This window comes from Bicyclus anynana, chromosome 10 (assembly GCF_947172395.1).
Source record: "Bicyclus anynana chromosome 10, ilBicAnyn1.1, whole genome shotgun sequence".
Taxonomy (NCBI): domain Eukaryota; kingdom Metazoa; phylum Arthropoda; class Insecta; order Lepidoptera; family Nymphalidae; genus Bicyclus; species Bicyclus anynana.
This window is the reverse complement of record NC_069092.1, coordinates 3,648,869-3,674,706: the sequence shown is the minus strand read 5'-3', so window position 1 is coordinate 3,674,706 and position 25,838 is coordinate 3,648,869. Positions and strand designations below refer to the sequence as shown.

The following is a 25,838-nucleotide window of genomic DNA, read 5'->3' as shown; positions in this document are numbered from 1 at the left end:
AGCGATGTTACTTGCCAAATTTTATGGTACTAGGTCAATGGGGAATAGCCTACTGAGTTTTGATTCCCCTGTGAGTGTCGAAATATGCGATTTTTGCGGAATATATATCTACGGACGTTTATTACCAAAAAACCCATATTTCGACACACTCAATTTAAACAGACAGACCATAAAGTGGTCTTATAAGGGTTCTGTTTTTTTTTGAGGAACAGAACCCTAAAAATTACCAAGGCTGACTTAATGTGCTCTCTTACAGCCACGGGTGTCATCATCATCATCATCATCATATCAGCCGGTGGATGTCCACTGCAGGACATAGGCCTTTTGTAGGGACTTCCAAACATCACGATACTGAGCCACCTGCATCCAGTGAATCCCTGCGGCTCGCTTGATGTCGTCAGTCCACCTGGTAGGAGGTCTACCAACACTGCGCTTTGTAGTGAGGGGTCGCCATTCCAGCACCTTGGGACCCCAACGTCCATCGGCTCTTCGAACTATCTGCCCCGACCATTGCCACTTCAGATCGCAATTCGTAGAGCTATGTCGTTGACTCTGGCTCTTCTGCGAATCTCCTTATTTCACGGGTGTATCATTACCGATTTCCCAACTCCAGACTAATATAGATAATTTCTAGGAAGAAAGAAAATCTATGATTAGATTTCAATACCTCGTTTTATAGAACAAGTCAATCACGACCAACGAGGCAATTAGCAAAGAACGCATGAAGAAAAAGATTTTCTTTAGGAACTAAGTAATAAACACGGAAAACAATAAGCTCATATCCGCAATCCGCGTCAATAAATCACCCCACAACATTATGATGTATCGACGCCTCACTACGAACTATTGAATTGGAACCGTCTGAATGACAAAGCATCGTTTCTGTCCAGATTATTTCGAGCTGGCTTCTCGATACATTATTTATGGCTTTGTTAGGAATGTTCTATTGTATCTGGCTTATATAGAACCTCTTCGCCGCACTGCAAATAATATTGATGTTTTGGAACATTTATGTATCTAGGTTTACTTAGTATACTTCGATACATAATTATGTTCGAAGTTAACATAGTTATTTTGTACTAGTTTGACAAGTACTTACTAGTAGCAATGTTTAGAAATCTTGTATGATATTTATCTTACTGCAATATATGCTTTTTGTACTTTTGCGATTGGACTAGCATAAATGTTGTACCTTGTATGATATTTAACTTACTGTGATATATGCCTTTGGTACTTTTGCATTAGTTTGGTAATTACTAGCATAAATTTTTAGATATTTTGTATGATATTTGTCTTATTTGTCTTATTTGTCTTATTTGTCTTACTGTGCTTAATATAGTTAATGTGCTTAATGTTTTTTTATAATTAAATTGGTAAACTAGAAACAAGCGTCGAATTTTACCAAAAATGTCTAAATTCTTTACTAAAAGAAAATAAAATAAAAGTAGGCTTGTTTTGCAGAAAATCAGCCGCAGACGAAATGTATTACGAGTACAATATATTCTCGTATCAGTATTCGGTAAATTAGGTCAATTCAAGTATGTACGAGTAAAAGGCTTGTAAACAAACCTATTTACCTAAATTATACCTAAGGCTTTGTTTGTCGAAAATTGTATTCAAAATGTAAATAATGTACACCTATTACAATAGCCATCAAACTGAAAGGTAATCGATTTTTGTAATGGAGTAAGTGTTAGTCGTGTAAAATTATTAGACTTGCCCGTTTTCTACACTTTTTGTTAGGCAAATCCGTAATTACCTACATATAAAAATTCCCAAAAAATCATTTTTAGGAAAAAGTGACAAAAAAAATATGAAAATAATTTTTATAGGGCTAGTTTTTTTAAACTTCTTCAGACGCAGTATTTAATTATACATCCAGTCTTAAGACATTTTCTGGAAAAACTTTGACTGTGATTGCTCATCATCGACAACCCATATTCCGCTCTTTGTTCATCACGAGTCTCCTTTCAGAATGAGAGGGTAGTTACTTAGTCCACCACTCTGGCCCAATGCGGATTGGCAGACTTCACACACGTAGAGAATTAAGAAAATTCTCAAGTATGCAGGTTTCCTCACGATGTTGTTCCTTCACCGTTCGAGACACGTGATATTTGATTTCTTAAAATGTACATAACTGAAAAGTTGGGAGGTGCTTTCCCCAGGCCGGATTCGAACCTACGCCCTCCGAATCGAAGGCAGAGGGTATATCGACTGGGCTACCACGAGCTATATTGTTATTGTTATTAATTGTAAATCAAGTACCCTGCCGAACCGTCATCACCGACGGTTGGTGGTTCGATCTCCGCCCCGTTAGTCTATTGTCGTACCCACTCTTAAAACAGTTACTCTTAATACTTTCCCAGCTAGTTGGAGGGGACTGGGAATATTGGTCATATTTAAAAATATGGCAAATATTCTTTTTTTTTAAAAAAAGAACCATTTTAAACATATCATTAAAACTTGAACTATGATAAAAACATATACCAAAACGACCTCTCTATTTTTGGTAATAAAATGAAGAGTCGAAGTAGAGCTATTTTGAGATTAGTCTGGAAATTGTGGCGAGTCAGCTTTCCGCAATAAGGGATGAGAAATGGAAGGCACAACGAACAAGGGCTTTCCGAATGAAAACAATCTGCTATCAAAATCTTTTTTTTGTTCGCTTTGTACGTTCTCTTTGCTGCTTCTCGAATACATAAAATGTCACGTTTAGGCACACACAGCTCTGTATGTATTACAGTGTAGGACGGTTTAAGGACGACAAACTTTTATTTGTGTACATGACCAACTTTTTATATAACAAAACAAATTCGGAAACCCTTGTTTTGTGTTCTGCGTGCTCACCACTGTAACACCAGAGAGGGTGAATAGATCTGTATTGAGTATGGAGATAAATGTTTTCTCTCATTTATTTATTTGTTGAAAATTAACAAAAAAAAATGTTTGGGGTTCCTTCCATGCAATATGAGGATGAAATTTTTATCGTCTATTCCATAGTGTGTATCGTTATCGGTATTTTTGTTCATTACAGTAGGGATTAAAGTGCTAAGTGGGCAGACTGCACACACGTAGAGAATTAAGAAAATTCTCAGGTATGCAAGTTTCATCACGATGTTTTTCTTTCACCGTTTGAGATTCAATTTCTTAAAATGCACATAACTGAAAAGTTGGTGGTGCATGTCCCGGACCGGATTCGAACCTACCCCCCTCCGTAATCGGAGGCAGAGGTCATATACACTGAGCTATCACGGCTATATAAAGTGTATACATAAAGGTAAATAATCATTTATATCAACTTGTTGTAATAGAATATTTTCTTTAGGCCTGCGTATTGAATTTATTATATAACATGCCAGTGATTCATTTGGCAGTTTTAATAAGGCATAGAAGTAATATTATAATAGAATTACAATTTCTATTTTGAAAGGGATTTGGAGCTTAGCCACTCAGGCCTGGATCGAGAATACGTGGGCGGTAGAACTTTGATAATACACAGGCCCGACAAATTATAATTTAATGTAAAGATATTCTTCGTTCAAGATGAACGCCGAACTCTAAATCCAATATTGATGTTGTTATTGGTTCAGACTGAGACGCAATATCTTAAGTTTCTATAAATAGAAATTTTGATCGATTATTATTACGAAATATTGAAAAATAAGGCCTCATAAAAAGTCTTTCAGCGACAAGCGAGCTATACCTACTTTTCGAAGTTTCTTTGCGTGATCGACTCATAAATGAGGAGATTCGTAGGAACCAAAGTCACTGACATTATTCAGCGTGTCGCAAAGCTGAAGTGGACAGGGCATATAGTTCGAAGAGTCGATGGACGTCGGGGTCCCAAGGTGCTGGAATGGCGACCCCGCACCGGAAAGCGCAGCGTTGGCCAAACCTACTAGGTGGACCGAAGACATCAAGCCGGTTGGGATAGCGACTCAAAACCGTGGTGTTGGAAGTCCAGCAATGGACGTCCATCGGCTGTTAATGATAAATGGTGATGAAAAACAATCTATTGAAGGTCGCAGCATACGCGACGATACTTGGATGTAGACGGAGCGGCGACGGGTCGTGGTATTAAGTAACCAACACGTCGTCTTCCCATCCGTTATGTTACTTTCGTATGTATTTAGTATGAAACGATATTTTCAAAACTCGCCGTCGCGTCCGAAATAAAACACGTCACGTATACCGTGAGCTTTAAATAGATACTTACGCGATTCTCAAGTTAATAATCGGCCTATAGTCTATAAGTTTGTGTTCATTAAAGCAACCTATAGGAGATAGAAATTCCTTTAAAATACTAAGTATTTTACCAATTTTTTTGTACCAAATTAAAGTACTTGGTATATAATATGTCGATAAAGGAGGAAACCTGCATACCTGAGGATTTTCTTAACTCTCTACGTGTGTAAAGACTGCCAATCCGCATTTTTATTTTCGCCGTGGACTATTGTCCTAATCCCTCTCTTTCTGAGAGAAGACTCGTGCTAAGCAGTGAGACTAATATGGGTTGATAAATATGTCAATTAAAACCGTGACAATTAACTATGTCAAGCTTATAATATTAGCGTATTTCGAAAATGAAAGTTAATAAATAAAAACTATACATATTTTTTAAAATAAGTCATAAAGAGAACATGGAACAGGAAAAATATGTAATGAAAATGTTTGTAAATTTTTGACCAAATAAATCTACATTCCATAGTCTATTGATCGATCTTGGTACTGTTGAAGGGGAAATAAACACCTAAATGTATACATTAATACAGATATCATAAGATATGGCTCTGGTAAATAGAGTTGGGCTCGTATTGCAACTAGGCCAATCTTTTTATAAAATCTTAAAAATCTCCCAACGCAAAAAAATAACTTAAACACTTGAAGCGAGACCCGCGTACTTCTTAATGCATCTCGGGTACAACAGCACTTACGATGTACAAAATAAAGCAAAAAATATTAAATTTCTGCAACTCGAGCATGATGTAGCTGCTGTACGAAATAAAAAGTAACTTTTTCAACTTCGCCCGCACTGGAAAGTACTTTTTAAACCAAAGAGCTTTAAACTATTAAATTCGTACTACAATAATTATAGTATTTCATACTAGCGGACCCGGTCAAGCTTCGTTTTGACACAAGTGCACTTATTCTCTATCCCTACTCTACCCTTCTATACCTCTACCCCTACCCTGCCCCTACCCTACCCCTACCGCTTGACTCTTAAACGTTTGTATGGGAAATAGAAAAGGGCAGTTTTTAGGGTTTTCCCGGAAATTATATGATTTTTTCTCACCTTTTAAACCTTCCCTATACCTCCACGAACATTTCAAGACCAAGATAAGATAAATCCGTTAAGCCGTTCTCGAGTTTTACCGAGACTAACGAACAGCAATTAATTTATATATATAATGATATATATATATATATATATATATATATATATATATATATATATATATATATAGATTATAGAATATGGATATAATTTTTTATTCTCTTAGGTAGGAAAGGCTTTCTTTGTAGAAATAAATGAGAATGTAAACGCCCGTTTTATCCACTCATAATCAGTAAAACAACGCTTTGCACTAACCATGCAATCTGCATTTCCGTACAATGTAAAGCTAGTACGTTCTACGTTCTTCAACGTTCTAGGCTACCGTTAATAATACACCAATAGTAGTACACCAATGGGCAAACACAACTAATAATCAAGCACTTCTAACTCTAAACAATATAATAGTACCTACTAGCGTACTTTGTCCGCATGGAGATCAAAGTGAATTTTCAACCCCTATTTCACCACTTTAGGGGTTATTTCGTATTTTTTTTATGACTTTTGAAAACTGTAACTCTAAATGTAACTGTAGCTGTAACTTTCCAAACAAACTTTCAACCCTAATTTCACCCCTTTCAGTTTTGATTTTAGGGTCATAAAGTAAGCTATGTTTTACTCCACGGTCCCATTTACCATTATACCAAAATTAATCTAGATCGGTTCAGCCGTTTAGCCGTGAAAAGGTAACAGACAAACAGACAGACAGACAGACTTACTTTTGCATTTATAATATTAGTATAGATATCTGTTAAACAGTCTAATGTTTTGTTAAAATAATAGGCTTAGATTACAAGATTTTGAAACGTCAGGGTTTGCATATTCGTAGTGACTAGTGACTCTCAATTCGTAAGGCAGAAGGTGGTTTTGTATGTACCTTTATTTCTACACTAGCGGATGCCCGCGACTTCGTCCAGGTGGAATTCAGTTTATCACAAATCCCGCGGGGACCATGGATTTTTCCGGGATGAAAGTAGCCTATTTGTGTATCCAGAGTAAAATCTATTTCCATTGTAAATTTCAGCCAAATCGCTTCAGTAGTCGCGGCGTTAAAGAGTAACAAACATCCATACAAACTTTCGCGTTTATAATTTTAGTAGGAAGTAGGATAGGATTTCCGTGTATCCAATACTTTTACGTTCTACTTTATCGTGCGGCTCAAAATACTGGCACTAGAATATACTAGTACAATATATCGCACGTACGAGATTAATATTCAAGCGTTTCTCCGCGCTTATATAACTCGTCACTTGCGACAACAACCCTCGGCAGTGGCATTGTGGTGATGTGATTAATGGGGGAACTTGCGTTATTACGTGTACCTGCTAAGAGATTTCGCCGGGTGGCAGTTTTTCATACTGTTATCGTGGCACGTTTAAGTGTGGCAAAACGTTTAACGGTTTACTTACTTATTCTGGTTCAATTTACTATGTAACCAAAAAAATTCTCCGAATTTTTTCAACGCGGCTAGTTGCTTCGACTGGTTGGCTCATTTTTCGCCTTTGCAAAGGATCAGCCTGGCTGGTCAACGCAGAAAAGCAGCCAGTATTCTTGCCACAATTTCACTAACTTAACCTAATAACTATACAAATCATGACCACGTGGTATGGTGGTACGCTGGACAGTCAGGCATTTGCGCAAAAAATGAGCCAGCCCTTCTGTCACCAGTCGAGGCAACTATCCGCAGTGAAATGATTCGGAGTTTTTTTTGTAGGTACATAGTAAATTGAACCAGATGTGTGGCTATGTTATCCTGGTGTTCTCACAGGAACGGGAAGTACACGGAAACCCAGGGGCTTCGGCTAGTTTAAGATAATCTCATGATGGATACAGCCCTTAATATTGACAAACAATAAATTGTGTACTTAGAACTTAGATGCTTGACGCAAATGACCTGACCGGGCCATCGCCTGCTGTAGTTGAATTTGATTAATGACATCCTTCATTATCACGCAGCGTTTTCAGCTACGCTTAAGTACAGTACTGATTACCCTGTAGTATACTATTTTCGAGGAACAAAATGTTTTAATGTTACTTTGATATAAAATGAGAAATTTAACACGATGACTAGTTCTTTTTATATAACACAACTAGCTACGCTGCGCGGTTTCACTCGCGTGGTTTCCGTTTCCGTAGGAATACAGGAATAATATAAAGCCTTCCTCGATAAATGGGCTATTTAACACTGAAAGAATTTTTCAAATCGGACCAGTAGTTCCTGAATATTAGTATAGATAGAAGAAAGTAAGCCAGCTACATTGACATGTTAACGAAACAGATTTAAAGGTTAGGATTGTAAGACACACTTGGAAGAGGTACGTGATTCTATAAATGCTCTAATATATAACTATACGTGTTCGACTTTAATATGTTTGTAAAGGCAAACAAATAAAAATGAGCCTAAACTCGATAAAAGTACTTACCACTTTGATAAGTGGTAAGTACTAGATCCAAGTATAAATTAATGAATAAAATTTAATAGGGTTACAAATATTATTTTAGACTACTAAATGTACTAAAGCAAGTACTTAACAACCGAATAGAAGCAAACGGTTCTAATTTACCAACAACTTGAATAAAAGCTCGTAGAAAGAACTTTGTAGTAAAGTGACGGCCTCCGTGGCGCAGTGGTATGCGCGGTGGATTTACAAAACGGAGGTCCTGGGTTCGATCCCCGGCTGGGTCGATTGAGATTTTCTTAATTGGTCCAGGTCTGGCTGGTGGGAGGCTTCGGCTGTGGGTAGTTACCACCCTACCGACAAAGACGTACTGCCAAGCGATTTAGCGTTCCGGTACGATGTCGTGTAGAAACCGAAAAGGGGTGTGAATTTTTATCCTCCTCCTAACAAGTTAGCCCGCTTCCATCTTAGATTGCATCATCACTTACCATCAGGTGAGATTATAGTCAAAGGTTAACTTAAAAGAATAAAAAAAAAACTTGTACACGATAATTAGGCAACTTCTTCAGGCGGCAGGTTCTTGAAGATGAAACGAACAAAGAGATTATTACTGCACGTTACAGAAAAATCCATTCATCTTGAATAGTGAATTTCTCTACACCTTCCTTCATAAAAAATAAATTGTACTCTATTGTCCGCGAGTTCTCTTAATCCTGAGATTAGCAGGCAGAGATGGCTACTGAACGATAAAGCCGGCTTTAGCATTGTACATTTTGTGTTACTTGTACTACTAATCTTTGTACTTGTTTGTATTTTACTTGTTTTTAACTTACTGCAGTGCATTTTAATGGCTCACTACAATCCTCAGGTCTCTTCTTAGCGATTGAGAGGAGGATTTAAAGGTTAGGTAAGTTACTTCACTGCTCCAAAACATTTTGGAGGACTTGGTGTGTTAATGACTCTATGGTCATTGTTAATATGATTATAACCGGGTTATACACCTTAAAGTGCCTTCTAAGGCAAGGGGTTGTCACATCACCACTACTACTTTCTTTTGTTCTGGAATGTTACTCAGTAGTAACTCTGTCCTAGGCAGGAGGGAGTTATGAGTGCGCCACAAAAATGTCACCTCCGGAATGCTGTTTAGATTTAGATATTTGGAATATAAACCTAATATTTTATAGCACGGAACTCAAACGTTCAATAAATAAATAAAATAAAGAACAATGAAACATTGAAACGATCAAAGTCATTAGCAGCGTCCACATATCCGCATCGTAGGTATTGGACCCTTTACATTAAACGAATTTTTCATTTTATGTATAAAAAAATTCGTAGACATGCGATCCGAACGATGCATGCGGCTCAGTGGACGCACTTGTAAGACTTTCTATGCGAACAATACTACGATCCGTTTGATGCGATGCGTCCGATCTTAAGATACGGATCTGTAGATGCTGACCATAAAATAGCTACAACCCCTTTATCGCCAGCGACTTAAAACTACGACGGGTCATTTCGTTTTCTGCCTTCATTTGCCAACCGAGAGTAAATGACTAAAAAGTATGTATTCGTTAAACGAGACTTAATTGCTAGAGCGTTGCCCGCCTGTAAATGTGTTAAGTGTTTACGCGACTTTTGATACAGTAAATGGCTGCACAATTTTTAATGACGTGGCGCTTTTCATATGCATAATATTTCAGTGGTTAAAACTCCACTGAACATTGACGAATTTAACTTTTAACACGATATTGGCGCTACTTTAACTGCGCTCTGCAGTTTCACTCTCGTTGATCCTGTTCCCGTCGGAATGTCTGGATAAAATTACGAATAGCCTATTTGGTATTTTATTGCTTTTTAATTTATATTGGCCTATTGTCGTACCCACTTTTAATACAGTCTTTCCCGACTAGATGGGTTGGAGGGAAAAACTATCTTTGTGCTTAAACATTCTAAGCCGTTTTTGAGTTTTTTTTATACTTACATTGAGATTCATATAATGATAATTGAGCTTGGACCTTGCTCACGAGATTACCACCATGTGAAATGTTGAGTCAACTGTTAGTGTTCCGATAGTCGTTTTAAATCAATGGTCTTATGGCAAAAAGTTTCGACCAAGCTTGAGAAGTTTTCGCTTCTGCTGAATATAAAAGGTCAGATATAAAAGGTAGATGACATTTCTCAGTTAATTTGATTGTTTTTTATAGGTTGTTATTAAAGACCAAATTAGTGAATCGGCCAGCTGGTCATTACAATATTACCCGCCAAACCGCATTGGAGCATCATGGTAGTGTCTAATTTCCAAATCACCTCTCTTATAAAGACGGAGAACCATATAGTAGACAGTTCAAATAGGTATATCAGCGGTCTAATCACTAAAGAATGAGAAGAGGCAATGAATGAAGAGTAAAATTTATTTTTACCTATTAATTCCCTTACGTACTGCGATAGGTTTGCCAAATAATTTATTACAGCTATTAATAATGGGTCTACGCCAATTTACCTTCCCCATTTAAGCCCTGCATGGCAACGGTCGCGTGCTCCCCTCGCGTGACTCTACGTGACGATTTGCAAGGGTTCCGTACCTGCCCACCCTTTAGATGTCACTCAGGCGAATCGGTAGTTTTAGGCTGTCGTATTACCATAATTATAGTACAAGTTGTTAGCGATGTTTGTACTAGCAATTATTACTTTACACTAGCGGACGCCCGTGACTTCAGTTTTTCACAAATCCTTCGGGAACCATGGATTTTTTGGTATAAAAAGTAGCCTATGTGTTAATCCAGACTATAATTTATATCTACTTCAATTTTCAGGTGATTCGGTTCAGTAGCCGAGGCATGAAAGAGTAACAAACATGCATACCATTAAAATCATCAGGTATTCATTCGCATATCTCGGGAATCCGATTCCCGATTTTTTCGAGATAAAAAGTAGCCTATGTGTTATCCAGAGTAAAATCTATTTCCATTCCAAATTTCAGCCAAATCGTTTCTGTAGTAGCGGCGTTAGAGTAACAAAATCCAAACAAACATACATCCATACAAACTGCCGCGTTCATAATATTAGTAGGAAGTAGGATGTGTCTAGTCTTAATAGAAGCTATTCGAATGATATTCATAGAACTGTGACCTACGTGTTACTATGTCTAAAAACTTTTTCATTTTATAAAACTACAATTTGGAACTTAGATTATGGTGGCTCAAGGAGGTAGCTAGTTTAAAGTGTCCGAACCCTCAAATATCGAAGATTCCGAACCCTCAATTATCCAAGAATAAAACGATTTTTTTGAGAAATCATGTCCTAAAGTTTCATGGCAATATTTTGTTCTAAATGCAAACGGTGGTTTTGGAAGGGGCGGTATGCATTGTATGACTAAGAGGGAAAATAAATAAAAGTTTTTTCTTATTGAGAAAGAAAGGACAACTTAGCTTAAGGAACTTAACCTAACTTATCCTAATAACTATACAAATCATGCCCACGTGGAATCGTGGCAAGAATATTGGCTGCATTTCCGCGCTGGACAGGCTGATACTTTGCGCAAAAAATTAGCCAGCCCTTCTGTCACCAGTCGAGGCAACTAGCCGCGGTGAAATGATTCGGAAAAAATTTTTGGCACCGCGACTCCATGGCAAAAGGTACAAATATGTAACTCTCAGTCAGAGAGTACTTGTGCCACTTACCGGTTTCAGCTTTTTCTGCTGCGGCTCCTGGTCTTGATTCTGTCTCCCTGGTATGACACACATGTAGCGTCCCACATTAGGGCCCGCCCCATTTCCCAGGAAACCAGCGTCGATCCATAAAAGTTTTAACTAATATATTCTTTCCAGGTATATCGCTAGTGTACATGATCGCCGTCCTCCCAGGCCTGCTGCCTTGGGGGGGCGGCGGTGCCGGCGTCTGGTTCCTGTCTCTGTGCCACCTCCTCGGAGCCCTGGCGCCCTGGTGCGGCTCCTTCCTCTACCACCTCTTCATGAACCACACGCACGGCGCCAGCCTCTACCACCGGCTGCTGCAGCTAGATATGCTGGGCATATGGGTCAGTCAGAGCATAGGTAAGTGAATGTATAGACAGCTATTTGAATCTTATGATCCCCTGTAGGTGAACATTTTAAATGGTGAAAATATGAAACAGAGAGACGAATTTGTCAATGAAATTTTTTTTTAACTTTTATTGAGAAAGAATACATTAGGATACTTAAAGTAAATGATCTTAATAAGTATACAATATGCCCACGTGGAATGTTGGCAAGAATCCTTGCTGCATAATAAATAATTGCTCATTTCATGTCCTATTTTTTTAAATAAAAAAGTAAAAATTCAAACACGATCAACAATATATTGATGTTTATGTTATTAGGTAAATAAGATTTACGTTTTTTTTTTTAAATTAAGAATTGACTGCAATCGCCTCATATTAGCATTCTAAATAAAGACCTGACCTGACCTGATACTTTTAAGGGTTATTATTATCTCGTACATAAAAATAATTTAAGCACTTTATTATTTTATAAATACTATGTTCAAAGTTGAAGTTAACTAAATTTTCAACCAAAAAATAAACACTTTTTCAAATATTTATCGCTATAAAACACAAGTATTGTGCATTTTTAAAAGGTTATAGTTCTAACAGTGATACTGTGGACGTAGCGTCCTAGTTTCCATAAATAATATGTGCACCAAGTGTGCACTGTGTTTGCAACTTTGTGCGACATACTCAGTACTACATCAGATATGTATCTAGCATCTACTTTATGACTTTGTTGCATTATCTGCAGTACACGTTCCTTAAACCTATTTTCTATGCGATGTCACCTGATGGTACTTTACCTGAATGCATATTTTGACGACCTCTCTTGGTTATATGGTTTTCCATAGAAATTGTCAGACAGGGTCAATTGAGGATTTTTAAATAGGCTCAGACTTTTTAAGTAGGCATCGGCTGTTGCTAATTACCTCCTTACCGACAAAGACTTACCGTCAAGTGATTTCGCGTTCCGGAATGATAGACGCTTCCATCTTAGACTGCATCGTCACTTGACTTCAGGTTCTGACTTAAGTAGGATAAGGAAAATGAGATGATGGTGATGATTAGTTAAGTAATTAAAATATCACAATCTGGTGAGACCGCAATCTAGGGAAAACTTGTCAATGAATAAATTAAATAGACGCTTTAAACTCAACTTGGACAAGTGCCCAACTGCCCAGCGCAGGTCACTGACCAATAATGTTCATTGAGGTTTAAGATGATATTTATTATTATAAAATGGCTTAGCCGCTAAAATGGGAATATTATTTTTTTAGATTATACTTCGTAATCACATTTTTTGCTATTACTCAATGCATTAATGACATGACAACTATAGAAATGCCGAGTCGTATGTAGAAATCACACAGAAAAGTCAAATCGAATCGCGAAGCTGAAGTTGCAATGGGCAGAGCATATAGTTCGAAGAGCCGATGGACATTGGGTTTCCAAGGTGATGGATAAGCGACCCCCCCACACTAGGTGGACCGAAGACATCAAGCGTGTTGGTAGGAACCGACGAATGCTGGCGGCTCGAGGCCGTGGTCTTTGGAAGTCTATGCAAGAGGCCTATGTCCAGCTGCAGTATTTTTATTAAAGGCGATTAAATAAAAATAGCCTGTGTCAAAGTCCCCCTTTATTCTACAATGACGCTACTAACCGATAAGGCCGCCTTTTGTATTCTACTTTTTCTTGTGTTTCTGTTTTGCTTGTTTTCTTTTTTGTGGTGTACAAATAAATAATAAATAAAATTAAATAAATGACCAGGGTTTCTAATGGGTTAAAAGCGGAACTGCCTCGTGAACACTATGTCCTGAACTGACCCATGGTCTGAAGTCCTCGACTTCTCACGTCACCTGGACCTCACTCAGACGATCAGCTCTAAAACCCCATCGGTTCCAATGTCTGTTAATTCCTTAAAGAGCTGTTCGCTCAACTCTCTCAACTTTGATACATTTTTGTATAATAAATAAAATATAAAATTCCACAGATTTTAATTTAGCATAGTTTGGCATGAGTTTCGCGGAGTTTTATGACGTAAAATATGCACCGGTATTTAATAATTTCAGTTCTACATCGGATTTCTAAACCTTATTGATAAACTAGTTTTAAAATGATTTCTAAACGGTAAAAAGCTCGTAGATTTTTTTTATTACAACTTCAGCAGTCAGACTCGATCATTATTGATATAACTTAACATATGATACCGATCGTTACAACATCAAACCTAAGATTGCCAACCAGCATTGTAGCAGCGTGGTGGGTCTAAGCGCCATATTCCGACTCCTATAACAGGATAAAGGCCTGCAGACTAATTCACTATCTTTGACGTACTAGTGTGATAATTGACATATATACGAAATTGAGACTATGAATGTCCTACTGGTGGATATCATACCTACTGTATTGATTTGATGTTTATTTTAATAGGTTGATAATAAAGACCAAAATAGTGAATAGGCCAACTGGCCCTGCAGTGGGTTATTAAAGTAGGCTGATAATTTTGATGATTGTGATATTTTAATTACTTAACTAATCATCACCATCATCTCATTTTCCTTATCCTACTTAAGTGGGGTCAGAAAAATATGTCAATCTTTTCTATTCGTCAACTCATCATCCACTTTTACTTAACTTATTATTAATTACTTAATTAATATTTTGTTTATAATTAATTTAAATATGTCGTAAGAAAATTTTCATATTCTCGTGGACCGAACCCATTTACGTTGAATCACCCCCTGGTGGTCGATAAAGACCATTACGAGAATGACTACGGTACACGTAGAATACAATTTTGTTCTAAAATATAAATACCTCATAAATAAATTTACATAATGTTTCCTTTAATAATGCCGTGAGCCGTGATAGCCAAGTGGATATGACCTCTGCCTCCAATTCCGGAGGGTGTGGGTACGAATCCGGTCCGGGGCATGCACCTCCAACTTTTCAGTTGTGCGTATTTTAAGAAATTAAATATCCGTGTCTCAAAACGGTGAAGGATAAACATCGTGAGGAAACCTGCATACCAGAGATTTTTTTTAATTATCTGCGTGTGTGAAATCTGCCAATCCGCATTGGGCCAGCGTGGTGGACTATTGGCTTAATCCCTCTCATTCTGAGAGAGACTCGAGCTCAGCAGTGAGCCGAATGAATGAGCCAAATGATATATGATTTATAATGGAATTATACGAAAGTCCATTCCTAAAGGGATGTCATGCGGGTAATCAGTACAGCAGTTAAATCAGCAGATAAGTTAAATAGCAATAGGTTTTTAACCTCACGCGCAATTAGATATGGTACCTACACGAAAAAAGTCGCGGGTAGTTTTTATATTTAGGTACCTAGACCTACACCTTGACTATGGTCTTACCTGGTCAATCACTAAAAACCCTAAAGCTGACGCTTTAGCTGCCGTGTGTCGATTTCGGTGTAATGGTAAGTAACTTTTAAGAAGTAGGTACATTGTTATATTTACAGTACCTACCTTTGAATTTCTCTACAAGGCATTGTCCTGGAACTATAAGTGTCGAGTTTTTTGTCGGCTCTTCTCAACAGAACCTGTCTTCCGAACCGGTAGTAGAGTCTCAAATAGTCAAAGTTGACATTTCTAGAGTGCTTGTAAAATAGGCCTACCTGAAATAAACGAATTTTGATTTGAAAAATAAATCGTTTGGCAGTACATTATTATCGTGGATCAAAACATAAGGCCAGGCCAGACTTAAGCCAATTTAGATAATTTAAAATCCTGTATTGACCTCAACCTTGTATTCTTATGTATTCTATGCCTCAACCGAGTATCGAACCTAAGTAGAATCCATAGTCAGTTATTAGAATCTTATAACTTGTTCTTGTTCATCATTACATCATTATCAACTCATATTCGGCTCACTGCTGAGCTCGCGTCTCCTCTCACAATGAGAGAATTAGGCTAATAGCCCACCACGCTGGCCCAATGCGCATTGGCAGACTTCACACACGCAGAGAATTAAGAAAATTCTCTGTTATACAGGTTTCCTCACGATGTTTTTCCTCACCGTTTAAGACACGTGATAATTAATTACTTAAAATGCACACAACCGAAAAGTTGGAGGTGTATTCGAACCCACACCCTCCGGAATCGGAAGCAGAGGTCATATCCACTGGACTATCACGGCTCACATTGCTCTGGTTATTACCATCTAACTTTCAGACGCGTATGACTTTAATATTAGATGGTCCATAAATAATTTTAAGGGAAAGTTGGCAAGACAGGCATGAAGGGTGAAAATTAATCAAGATTTAATATTGCAGTTGGGTAGATTAACGACCGGCGAGCCATGCGTTGTCTTATTTATGTGCTTATCTAATTAATTTAGTAGACTGACTGAATAAGTTGAATTTTTTTTTAATTCAAGTAAGTGTCAATAAGCAGGGTACTTTAGTTCGAAGAGCCGATGGACGTCCCAATGTGCTGAAATGGCGACCCCGCAAGCAAGAAGGGTGGGGGGTGAAGGGTCGACCAACACTGCGCGTGTTGGTCGACCCTCTACCAGATGGGCTGATGACATCAACATAGTCGAGTAGTAGGGATTCGCTGGATGCAGGCGGCTCAGGATTGTGATATGGGATCACAAGGCCCTGGATCGGGCTATGAAATACTAAGCTTTATTTTTCTTTGAAGTAGTTTTCAGTAAAAGTTCTCAGCCTGGAGCTGAGAACTTATGGAATTAGTAGTGTTAAAGAAAGGGTTTGGGGTTAAGTTGCAATGTTAGGGGTAGCATGTTTAGCCGTCGGGCCCAGTTCATATCATCAACATCTGATAATGGTCGTTCAATAGTCATATTATCACAATAAGCCCTATTCGCAAAAGCGTTCAAATATAGTATGAATCCAAATGGAGGTCTATTTCCAACGCCCAAAACTGAAAATGAAACACAGCTCGAGCGACGCGTTTTAAAACGCTGACGTGTAAATATATACTTGGAAATGCATTTGTTCTTGTTGAACGTCCGTTAAAAAAACGCTTGTGGGAATGGGGGCTAAGATTTAGTTCAAAATTGAGTTTGAATCCTGCCAATTCAGTTTAAAAAATGTCTAAACATTTTCAAAAAGAAATAACGCAATTCGGCGTATCGTTTTAATAGCAGGATTTTTTATAGCTAAAAAGAGATGGGGTTATTCCTTTTTACAAATAGCCCCTCGTTAATACCGCCCTCCGCTTACATCGAGTGGTATCTCTGAACAAAACAAGCAACGGCATAATGAATGCTTATTGCATATTGCTGGAAGCTAACAATTTTTTTCAACTCTTTATTTATCATTGTATAAATACGATTACTATAGTATTTTTTTCCTTACATGGCAAAAAAGGTAAACAAAGATCCGTCGTCACGACATTCACATATTTCTCACAAACCGTCCGTTTAAACTAAATCATTTATATACACATCACTTCATTTAACGCGCACACCGCGAATTACATAAAAACTGCTTGTAATTAACTATTAAATCACATTTATTTCACTAAAAACGAAATCACAACAAGTTTTATTTCTACAGATTAACGAAAATGTTGCGAATTTGACATTTCGTAATGCTAGATTGTCTATGAATTGAAGAGACGGGAAAGATACATGAAATTATAACTTGTCGATAATTATGTACATATTTTTTAATTTTAATATTTGTGTCCTTTGTGGCTTATAAATAAAATAAATGTGTATCTTTATTAACACAGCACCAAAGAATATATTATACTCCATGGAGAAGAAGTAAATCTACATACATGAAAACGTTGGACATAGCAGCGACATTATTTCCGCATACGAATATTTTTTCATAAAGTCAGTGGCAATTTTAAATGGAGATTTTTGATTTTAAAATAGTTGAAGGACCTAATTGAGAAAAAACAAATAATAATTTAAAAAAATATATACAACCGACTTCAAAATATTAACGTACCCACGAAATTAAAAAAGGGAAAAATAATATCATTATATTTTCTGCCAAGCCAGTGTATTCAATCTATTAATTCAAGGTGTACCCTATCGTAAAGATTTTTGTTTCTCAGACATTATTTTTGTCTGTCATGTGTTTTTTTCAGTAACGACTTAAGTCAACATCAGACGGGCTTGGCAGCGACTTCAAAATGATCAATAAGTAGAAAATATAATAATGTTATCTTTCCCTTTTTAGTTTCGTGGGTACGTTAACATTTTGAAGTCGGTTGTATTTTTTCATAATATTTTTTTTTTTATATTTTTAATATACCTAATAAATAAATCAATCCCTATGAAATTCAACCTAAAATCCACCCATCTGAAAGTCGGAATTTTCGGTTAGTTATATTATTGTTAGTCATACACTACTCAGCAATCAGCAATAATATAACAACCAAACAACAAATAAATAACAAGACTAACAATTGCAAACGAAACAAATAAGTAATGATGATATGGAACAAACATTGACACGACCTCACTGTGAGCATGGAAGCGACAATGTGGCACTTTTTGCTCGCAGTAAACTCATCCTAAACCGAGCTTAACCAATCGCGGCGCGAGTGCTCGCGAATGTTTGTAATTATATAGCACGATCAAAAATTATTAAAAAACCGATAAACCGATTCTTCAACCACTTGCAAAATTTTTAAATTAAGAATAAAGAAAACAATACACAAATACGACTTGAATATTATGATTGCTGGATCAGAAAAATAAATAAAAGATTTGAAATACTAATGAAAAAAAATTTATTACTTTTGTTTCGCAACATGGTGAGATTTTTATTTTTCTGGTATACGTAAATCGTGATAGTCAGAGTTATTAGGATATTATATAAAGAAGTTTGAGAGATAGTGATGTACAAGGGGCCGAAACTTTAGTACAAAGGTTTTTGAATATATGACATTATGCGGTAATAAATTTAGTAGGTTCTAGAGCTAGAAAAATGTTACGAATTATAATTAGAGACAGACAGTAAGTGTACATTAATTCCAATTATGTTCTACATAGTCATTTGGACTAGTGGTGTATAACCAAGGTAAAAAAAGAAAGAAATAATAATCTTTAATTCAATAGAAAAATATTTTTGTCGCTTTTTTGTTTTTCTCAATTGTTTTCTTCAACAATTTAAAAATTAAAAATTTCCATTATAAATTGCCACTGACTTTATTTCAAAAATATTCGTATGCGGAAATAATGTCGCTACGTACGTTAGTTTAGTTATTTCAGATATAACGATATCTACTTGATATCGTTACGATGCCCGCGGTTAACTTCTCATCCCTACTGATTGTCTTTGGTTCATAGTCAGCCATTATTGTTGTTTAAAATTGTCATCTAAGTAAATTTCAAGTATAGTTGTAAAATTTAGGGTAGAGTAGGGTAGAGTAGGGTAGCTTGTACTTGACCGAGTCCGCTAGTTAGGATATATTTTCAGTAGGTAGCCCTCAATTTCCGGTAGGTAGCCCGTACTCACATTGGATTAGCGTGGAGCATCAGGTCAGACCCTGAGCTCCAAAGCTCTCCATAAGAAGGGAGGCCTGCCAGCCTAGCTGCTATTCACCATTTCGGTCTTTATTATCAACCTATTAAAATAAATATCCAATCATTTGCCAAAATGTAATTTACCTGCTATGTGATATTCACCAGTAAGCACCGGATTACGGACATTTTGCTGACCCTGTAGTAAGTCGTTATAAATGGGCTGATAATGATAAAGTTAAAATAATGTAATTATTAAGAGTCATTAAGATACTTGGTTAGTTTTTTACAGTTTGATTTTGTTCAGACCAGAACCAGAAGAGAAATTGTCGTTAAAAACCGCTTTCGGACACTTTTCAGTTTTGCAATACAGACTCGTATACAACTGCCAATAAAACATTCATCAAACGCTTTTTTCCAAACGGAAACGCGACCCTGTGCCGGTCGCCATGTTTTTTTCTCTTTGACATGTGCCACTCACTCCCGCAAGTGAAAATACGGATATTCGAAGGCTATAGAACGGGGCTGTGTTAGCAAGACATATCTCGTTTTATAAAGACTGAAAAAGGGAATGCCCATCGGCCAATACAACGTCGGCACCGGGAACCCAGATATATCATCGTATAAAAGTATATGGACATAAAAATATGACGTATAAATAAGGACCTGGTTAAAAGTAAATTGCCGGATGGGTGGGGTAGGCCAGGCCGTTCCCTTTTGTCAGCTCCTACCAAAGGTAGCAGACCTTTCAAAGCCACCACAGTCCGAATAAAACTAAGCAACTGGCGATTGAAGACATGATTTCATAAATTATGTTGAGGAAAATAGACTTTTTATGTTTGTGCGGTTGAAGATTTGGACCCTTGAAACCTTCCAAAACGAGCACAGTCTAATTTCCATAACGGGCAAACATTCCTCTCGTAGGACTATCATCATCATCATCATCATTGCCGATGGAAGTCCAGTGCAGGACATAGGCCTTTTGTATGGACTTCCAAACATCACGATACTAATCAAACTCGCAGGGATACGCTGTATGCAGGTGGCTCAACCTGCATACAGCGTATCCCTGCGAGTTTGAGTATACTTATTGTTCTTGTTTTTATTATAAACTGACAAAATTTCAGCCATCATAAAAAGAGGAATGTGTGACTAACGCAGACTCTTAGTAGGTACATTTGCTATATCAATGTAAATAATTTATGATTCAATTTTGACGATAGCTACATATATGGGAGATATGACGGGAGGGGGTTGTTCAGGGTGTTTCAGCTGAATGCGAAAATTAGAAATATTGTTCGAAGTTTCGTTCATTCAACTCACATATTGTTTTGTGTAACTCACAGCTTGTTTAACATAACGCATTTAATTTCATCCCCGATCCAACTGCGCAGTGTAAAACAATAAATGTTTTATACAAAATCGCAATAAGCCTCGAAAGTTGTCCGATTAAGAGGCCCGACTCGTGAAAAGTGGACTTGGACTCAATCCGTTGTTGACTTGTACTTCCAACATAGGAAGGGTACACAAAGTATGTAATGGTTAATGATCTACTATTTTGTTTTTTTAGTTGCTCATATATGTATCTTTGTGATTAAATGAAGTAGCATCTAACCTATTGCGCCGGTTGTAATGAACGAGGTGTCAATCGATTGGTCAGTGTGTTCATCAATACAACTGACGTTGTATACTAATCAGTAGGGTATCCGTATCTTGCTACTGAACCCGACACGCGTTGCAATGCAAATTACCGTCAATAATTGTTGTTACATAATGATAAACGGGTCCCTAAATCGAAAAATAGTGCTATCGGACCCTGAGACAGTATTTTTTAAAGACCTTCATAATTTTTAGGGCTTCGAACGTACGTACAAAAACGGAACCCTTATAATCTCACTCGCGCACATTTTAGTGTCTGTCTGTTTTCTCCGAATGTACTGGACCAATCCAGTTGAAATTTGGTACACATATAAATCTTGTTAAGAGGATTTTAAAATTATTTTTGTATTTCTGTAATTTTGAAATAAATATTTTCCAAGTTATTCAAGAAAATATACCGCCCCTTCCCCCTTTTTCTCCGAAACTATTATACCTTAAATTTTGAAAAAAATACAAAAGTTAGCTTTTTACTTGAAGATTTTCGGAAAACCTCAGAAATATAAAATATTTGAATATGAAGGTTCTTCTTCTGGGGGGCAAGACGGCTAATTAAAAAAAAAAAGTTTTTTTTTAAATGTCATCATTTTTAATGTATGTCTGTACATCCACATGTTAAATTACAGCTTTCTATGATAGTATTAATAGTCTAGACTAAACCGCGAACAGACAGACAAACGGCCGGATATAAACTATAAGGCTCCTTGTTGATTACGGAACCCTAAAAATCAGTAAATTTCTGTATATAATCACGTCCATAAATAACATTATAAATAACATTATAACATTAACATTATAGCCACCCTAACTAGGTCTCCGAGAGGGTAGCGACTAGCGGCACAGTTTGGAACACATCTGTGCCCGAGAATCAACTCGTATAAATGGAACTCTCACCGAGGGAATAGCGCGGGATGCGTCGACCGCCGCCATTTCAGTCCTAATGAGTTTCCATTTTTCATGGAAAATGTGAAGATACACATATGTAACTTCATATCATTGTTAGATGACAAATATCTATAATACTAGCTGACGCCGCGCGGTTTTATTCGCGTGGTTCCCGTTCCCGTAAGAATACGGGGATAATATGTAGCCTATAGCCTTCCTCGATAAATGGGCTGTCTAACACGGAAAGAATTTTTCAAATCGGACCAGTAGTTCCTGAGGTTAGCGCGTTCAATCAAACAAACGAACAAACTCTTCAACTTTATAATATTAGCATAGATTATAAAGCTGGAGAGTTTATTTGTTTAATAGTCCATTTATCGAGGAAGGCTACGGTCTACGGTCCTATAGGAAAGCATCAATGAAAAATTTGGAAAAAACAGGAAAAAATATTCCTAGAGCTACCATTGCGCTGCGTTAAAGTTGAGTAGAAGTCATCGGAAATAATCTCCGTAAAATATCACTATAACCTTTTTATTTATAATTGATTTTGTACAAAAATATTATTATTTGTGAAAGTGTTTTTAGATACTATATTTGTCACAAGTAGTAGCTGTATGTTAGTCGACCCCTACTAGATGGATCGAGGACATCAAGCAGGTTGCAGGGAGCCACTGGATGCTGGAGGCTCGAAACCGAAACTCAAGGCAGCTTGGAAGTCCATGCAAGAAGCCTATGTCCAGCAGTGGATAAGATCGTGATGATTCAATGTTAAACCAAAATTGCCTATGACATTTTGCAACAAAATAATATTACTAAATAAAATAAAATACTAGCAAAAATTCTTGACGTTTTCAACTTTTCGTCCACAATGAAAAACTAAAGAAAATTTTTCAAAAATCCCTCCCTAAAACATACCGCCAGTTGTGTTCCTACTGTGCAATAGGAACAAGTATGATTTTTTTCAATTCAAGTCAATCGATAAATATTTATTATGTTGATGTTTTTTTTAGTGATAGAAGAAAATACATACTTTTGTTACATTTCCAAAATAGAATGCTGCATGAAAAGCAGTTTTCCCTTCTTGTTACTGAAGTAATCTTCTCAATAATTACTTTATGCGTGTATATTATCGCAAGGTCGAGGAGTCGATCGATTGTTTGCATTTCTAATGCAAACAGACAAGGTGTTGACAGTAGCAGTCCATTTAATTAAATAGTCAATAGCGAAACGTCTAGAATATGCGCAACTTGCACACTACTGTACCATTTCTACGAGTATTTTCTCTTTGCCATTTGCTTTAGCGCAACTGTATTGAAAGCTAACATATAGTAATGTTTATGTTATTTTTAGATTAATAATTCAAGATTATATAAGACTAAAAAAAACTACCAAAAATTTCATTAGAAATTTCGCGTTGATTTATGTGCAATTCTTCCCTAACCCTATCCTACACTTACCGTACCCTACCCCTACCCTGTTCCTACCGTGCCCCTACCCTACCCAACCCCTACCCAAAAAAAACCGTACCCTACCTCTATTTTAAATATTATTAGGAGTCTTTTGTATGAGAGTATATAAAAGTGTATGAGCTTATTTTTTAAATTTGTATTTTTTATATCACACAAACCTTATCCTAACAATAACGTTTACATAAAACCCAGAATCATCCAAATTGGTGCAGTCGTTCGAAAGTTATGTGATCACATACACAGCGCCGGATCGAGGTAAAATTTAGAATGGAGCGAGATCCAATTATGGCGCCTTTCCTGTTTGCTCCTAACATTATATACTAGGGACGTTTGAAAAGTTCGTAGCCTAACGTATATCGGAATGTCATACATTTTTAACTGGCTTGGCAAAAAAAGGAGGAGGTTTCTCAATTCGACCGTTCGATTTCGATTCGATTCAAGCCGTTTAAATCATAAAGATTTTAACTGGATTTTCAGACACTTCTTTCAGATACGGCTTTAATTAACACAGCACTAACTTGGTACCGCCTTCAAATTGATCAGAAGGTAGCACATACAATATTATTTTTTGCTTTTTAGTTTAGGGGATACATTTATGTGATTTTGAAGTCGGTTGTTCTTTTTTATTAAATTGTTTTATTTTTCCATTTTTAGTTATACTCGTATTTTAAAAATACGAAATATGAAAATCTATATTCCGTGGCTTCGGCGTTTTTGTTTTCGTATTATATTTACTTGGATAAAATGACCAGAAGAATCCACGGTCAGAGGCTCTATATAAGAACCCCCGGCCGAAGGCCGGTGTATGATAATGTTGAATTTTCTCATTTAGACCTAAGTTTTAGTTCTTTAGATGTAATTAAAAAAGCATGGTTTAAAAAATATCAATAATAATACTTCGATTATAACTTCTGTACCTACTCACTATTTCCGATGTTCAAACTCTTTTTTATATTTATAAGTACTTTTTCGGCAATGTATTGTCTATTTTGATTGTATTTTTTTATAATTAGTAATATTGTTTTGTAATGACTGTTTTTGCCAAAATAAATAAAAAAAAAAAAAAAAAAAGCGCGGCCGAAGGCCGGTTCATGGTAAAGTGCGGCTGAAGGCCGCGCGTTTTTTGTTCTCGCATTATATTTACTTGGATAAAATGACCAGATGAATCCACGGTCAAAGGCTCTATATAAGAACCCCCGGCTGAAGGCCGGTGTATGATAAAGCGCGGCCGAAGGCCGCGCGTTTTTTGTTTGCGCATTATATTTACTTGGGCAAAATGACCAGCCGAAGCCACGGCCAGAGGCTCTATCTCAGATCTCCAGGCGAAGGCGGGTGTATGGTAAAGCGCGTATAAATATTTACTTGGATTAAATGACCAGATGAATCTACGGTCAGAGGCTCTATGTAAAAACCCTCGGCCGAAGGTCGGTGTATGATTAAGCGCGGCCTTCGGCCGCGCTTTTTTTGTTTGCGCATTATATTTACTTTGGTAAAATGACTAGCCGAAGCCACGGCCAGAGGCTCTATCTCAGATCTCCAGCCGAAGGCCGGTGTATGGTAAAGCGCGGCCGAAGGCCGCGCGTTTTTTGTTTTCGTATTATATGTACTTGGATAAAATGACCAGATGAATCCACGGTCAGAGGCTCTATATAAGAACCCCCGGCCGAAGGTTTAGTGTATATGATAGTTTAGTGTGTATGATAGTTTTTTGTTTCGCATTATATTTACTTGGATAAAATGACCAGCTGAAGGAAAGGCTTTATTTCGGATCCCCGGCTGAAGGCCGGTGTATAGCTAAGTGTGGCCAAAGGCCGCGCGTTTTTTTTTCTCGCATTATATTTACTTGTTTTCTATTTGCGCTTTATATGTACTTAGATAAAATGACCAGCTCAAGCCAAGGCCAGAAGCTCTATCTATGACCCCGGTCGAAGGCCGGTGTATAGTAAAGCGCGGCGGCCGCGCGTTTTTGTTCGTTCTATTATTGTTCGTTTTATTATATTTACTTGGCGCGTTTTTTGATCGCGTGTTATATTTACTTGGATAAAAGGACCAGCCAAAGCCACCGTTGAGGAGTTCGTAGTGGTAGTTTCCTGGTTAACTTAGGCTACGAACTTATATATATATATATGTTTGTAGTTTCCTGGTTAACTTAGGCTACGAACTTATGGAACGCGAAGATTTTGACCATACTCAGACCAATTGAAAATCAGCCACAATACCGTCTCTCGATCACGTAGTGCCCGGGTGCAATCATCACCCTAGCGCCCCCTAGTACCTATAGAACCCGCGCGGCGAGTGGCGCTTGGGCGCCCCAGAGGTCGCGGCACCCGGGTGTAATGCGCCCCATGCACTATAGGTAAAGACTCTCTATCTCACGTAGCGCCCGGGTGCAATCATCACCCTAGCGCCCTCTATTACCTGTATATACCCGGGTTAAAATCAACGCACTCCCTGCACCATAGGTAAAGAAAGACGCCTCTATTAGAAGTAAATTCGCGCACGTCGCCTTGTCTTCTTGTCACCATTTCGGCGCCCCCTAGGATTTGGCGCCTGGAGCGACCGCTCCGTTCGCCGTATGGACGGTCCGGCCCTGCACATACATTT

The 25,838-nt window shown here is 37.4% G+C and overlaps 1 protein-coding gene across 1 annotated transcript in view; it reads left to right on the top strand.

The window, feature by feature from the left end:
• Positions 1–25,838, top strand: part of LOC112049844 (progestin and adipoQ receptor family member 4) — an 84,447-nt gene that overhangs the window by 18,780 nt on the left and 39,829 nt on the right. The window contains exon 2 of the mRNA XM_024087887.2: positions 11,562–11,786. Within this exon, the coding sequence (XP_023943655.1) occupies positions 11,562–11,786 (225 nt within the window). The remainder of the gene's footprint in view (positions 1–11,561; positions 11,787–25,838) is intronic.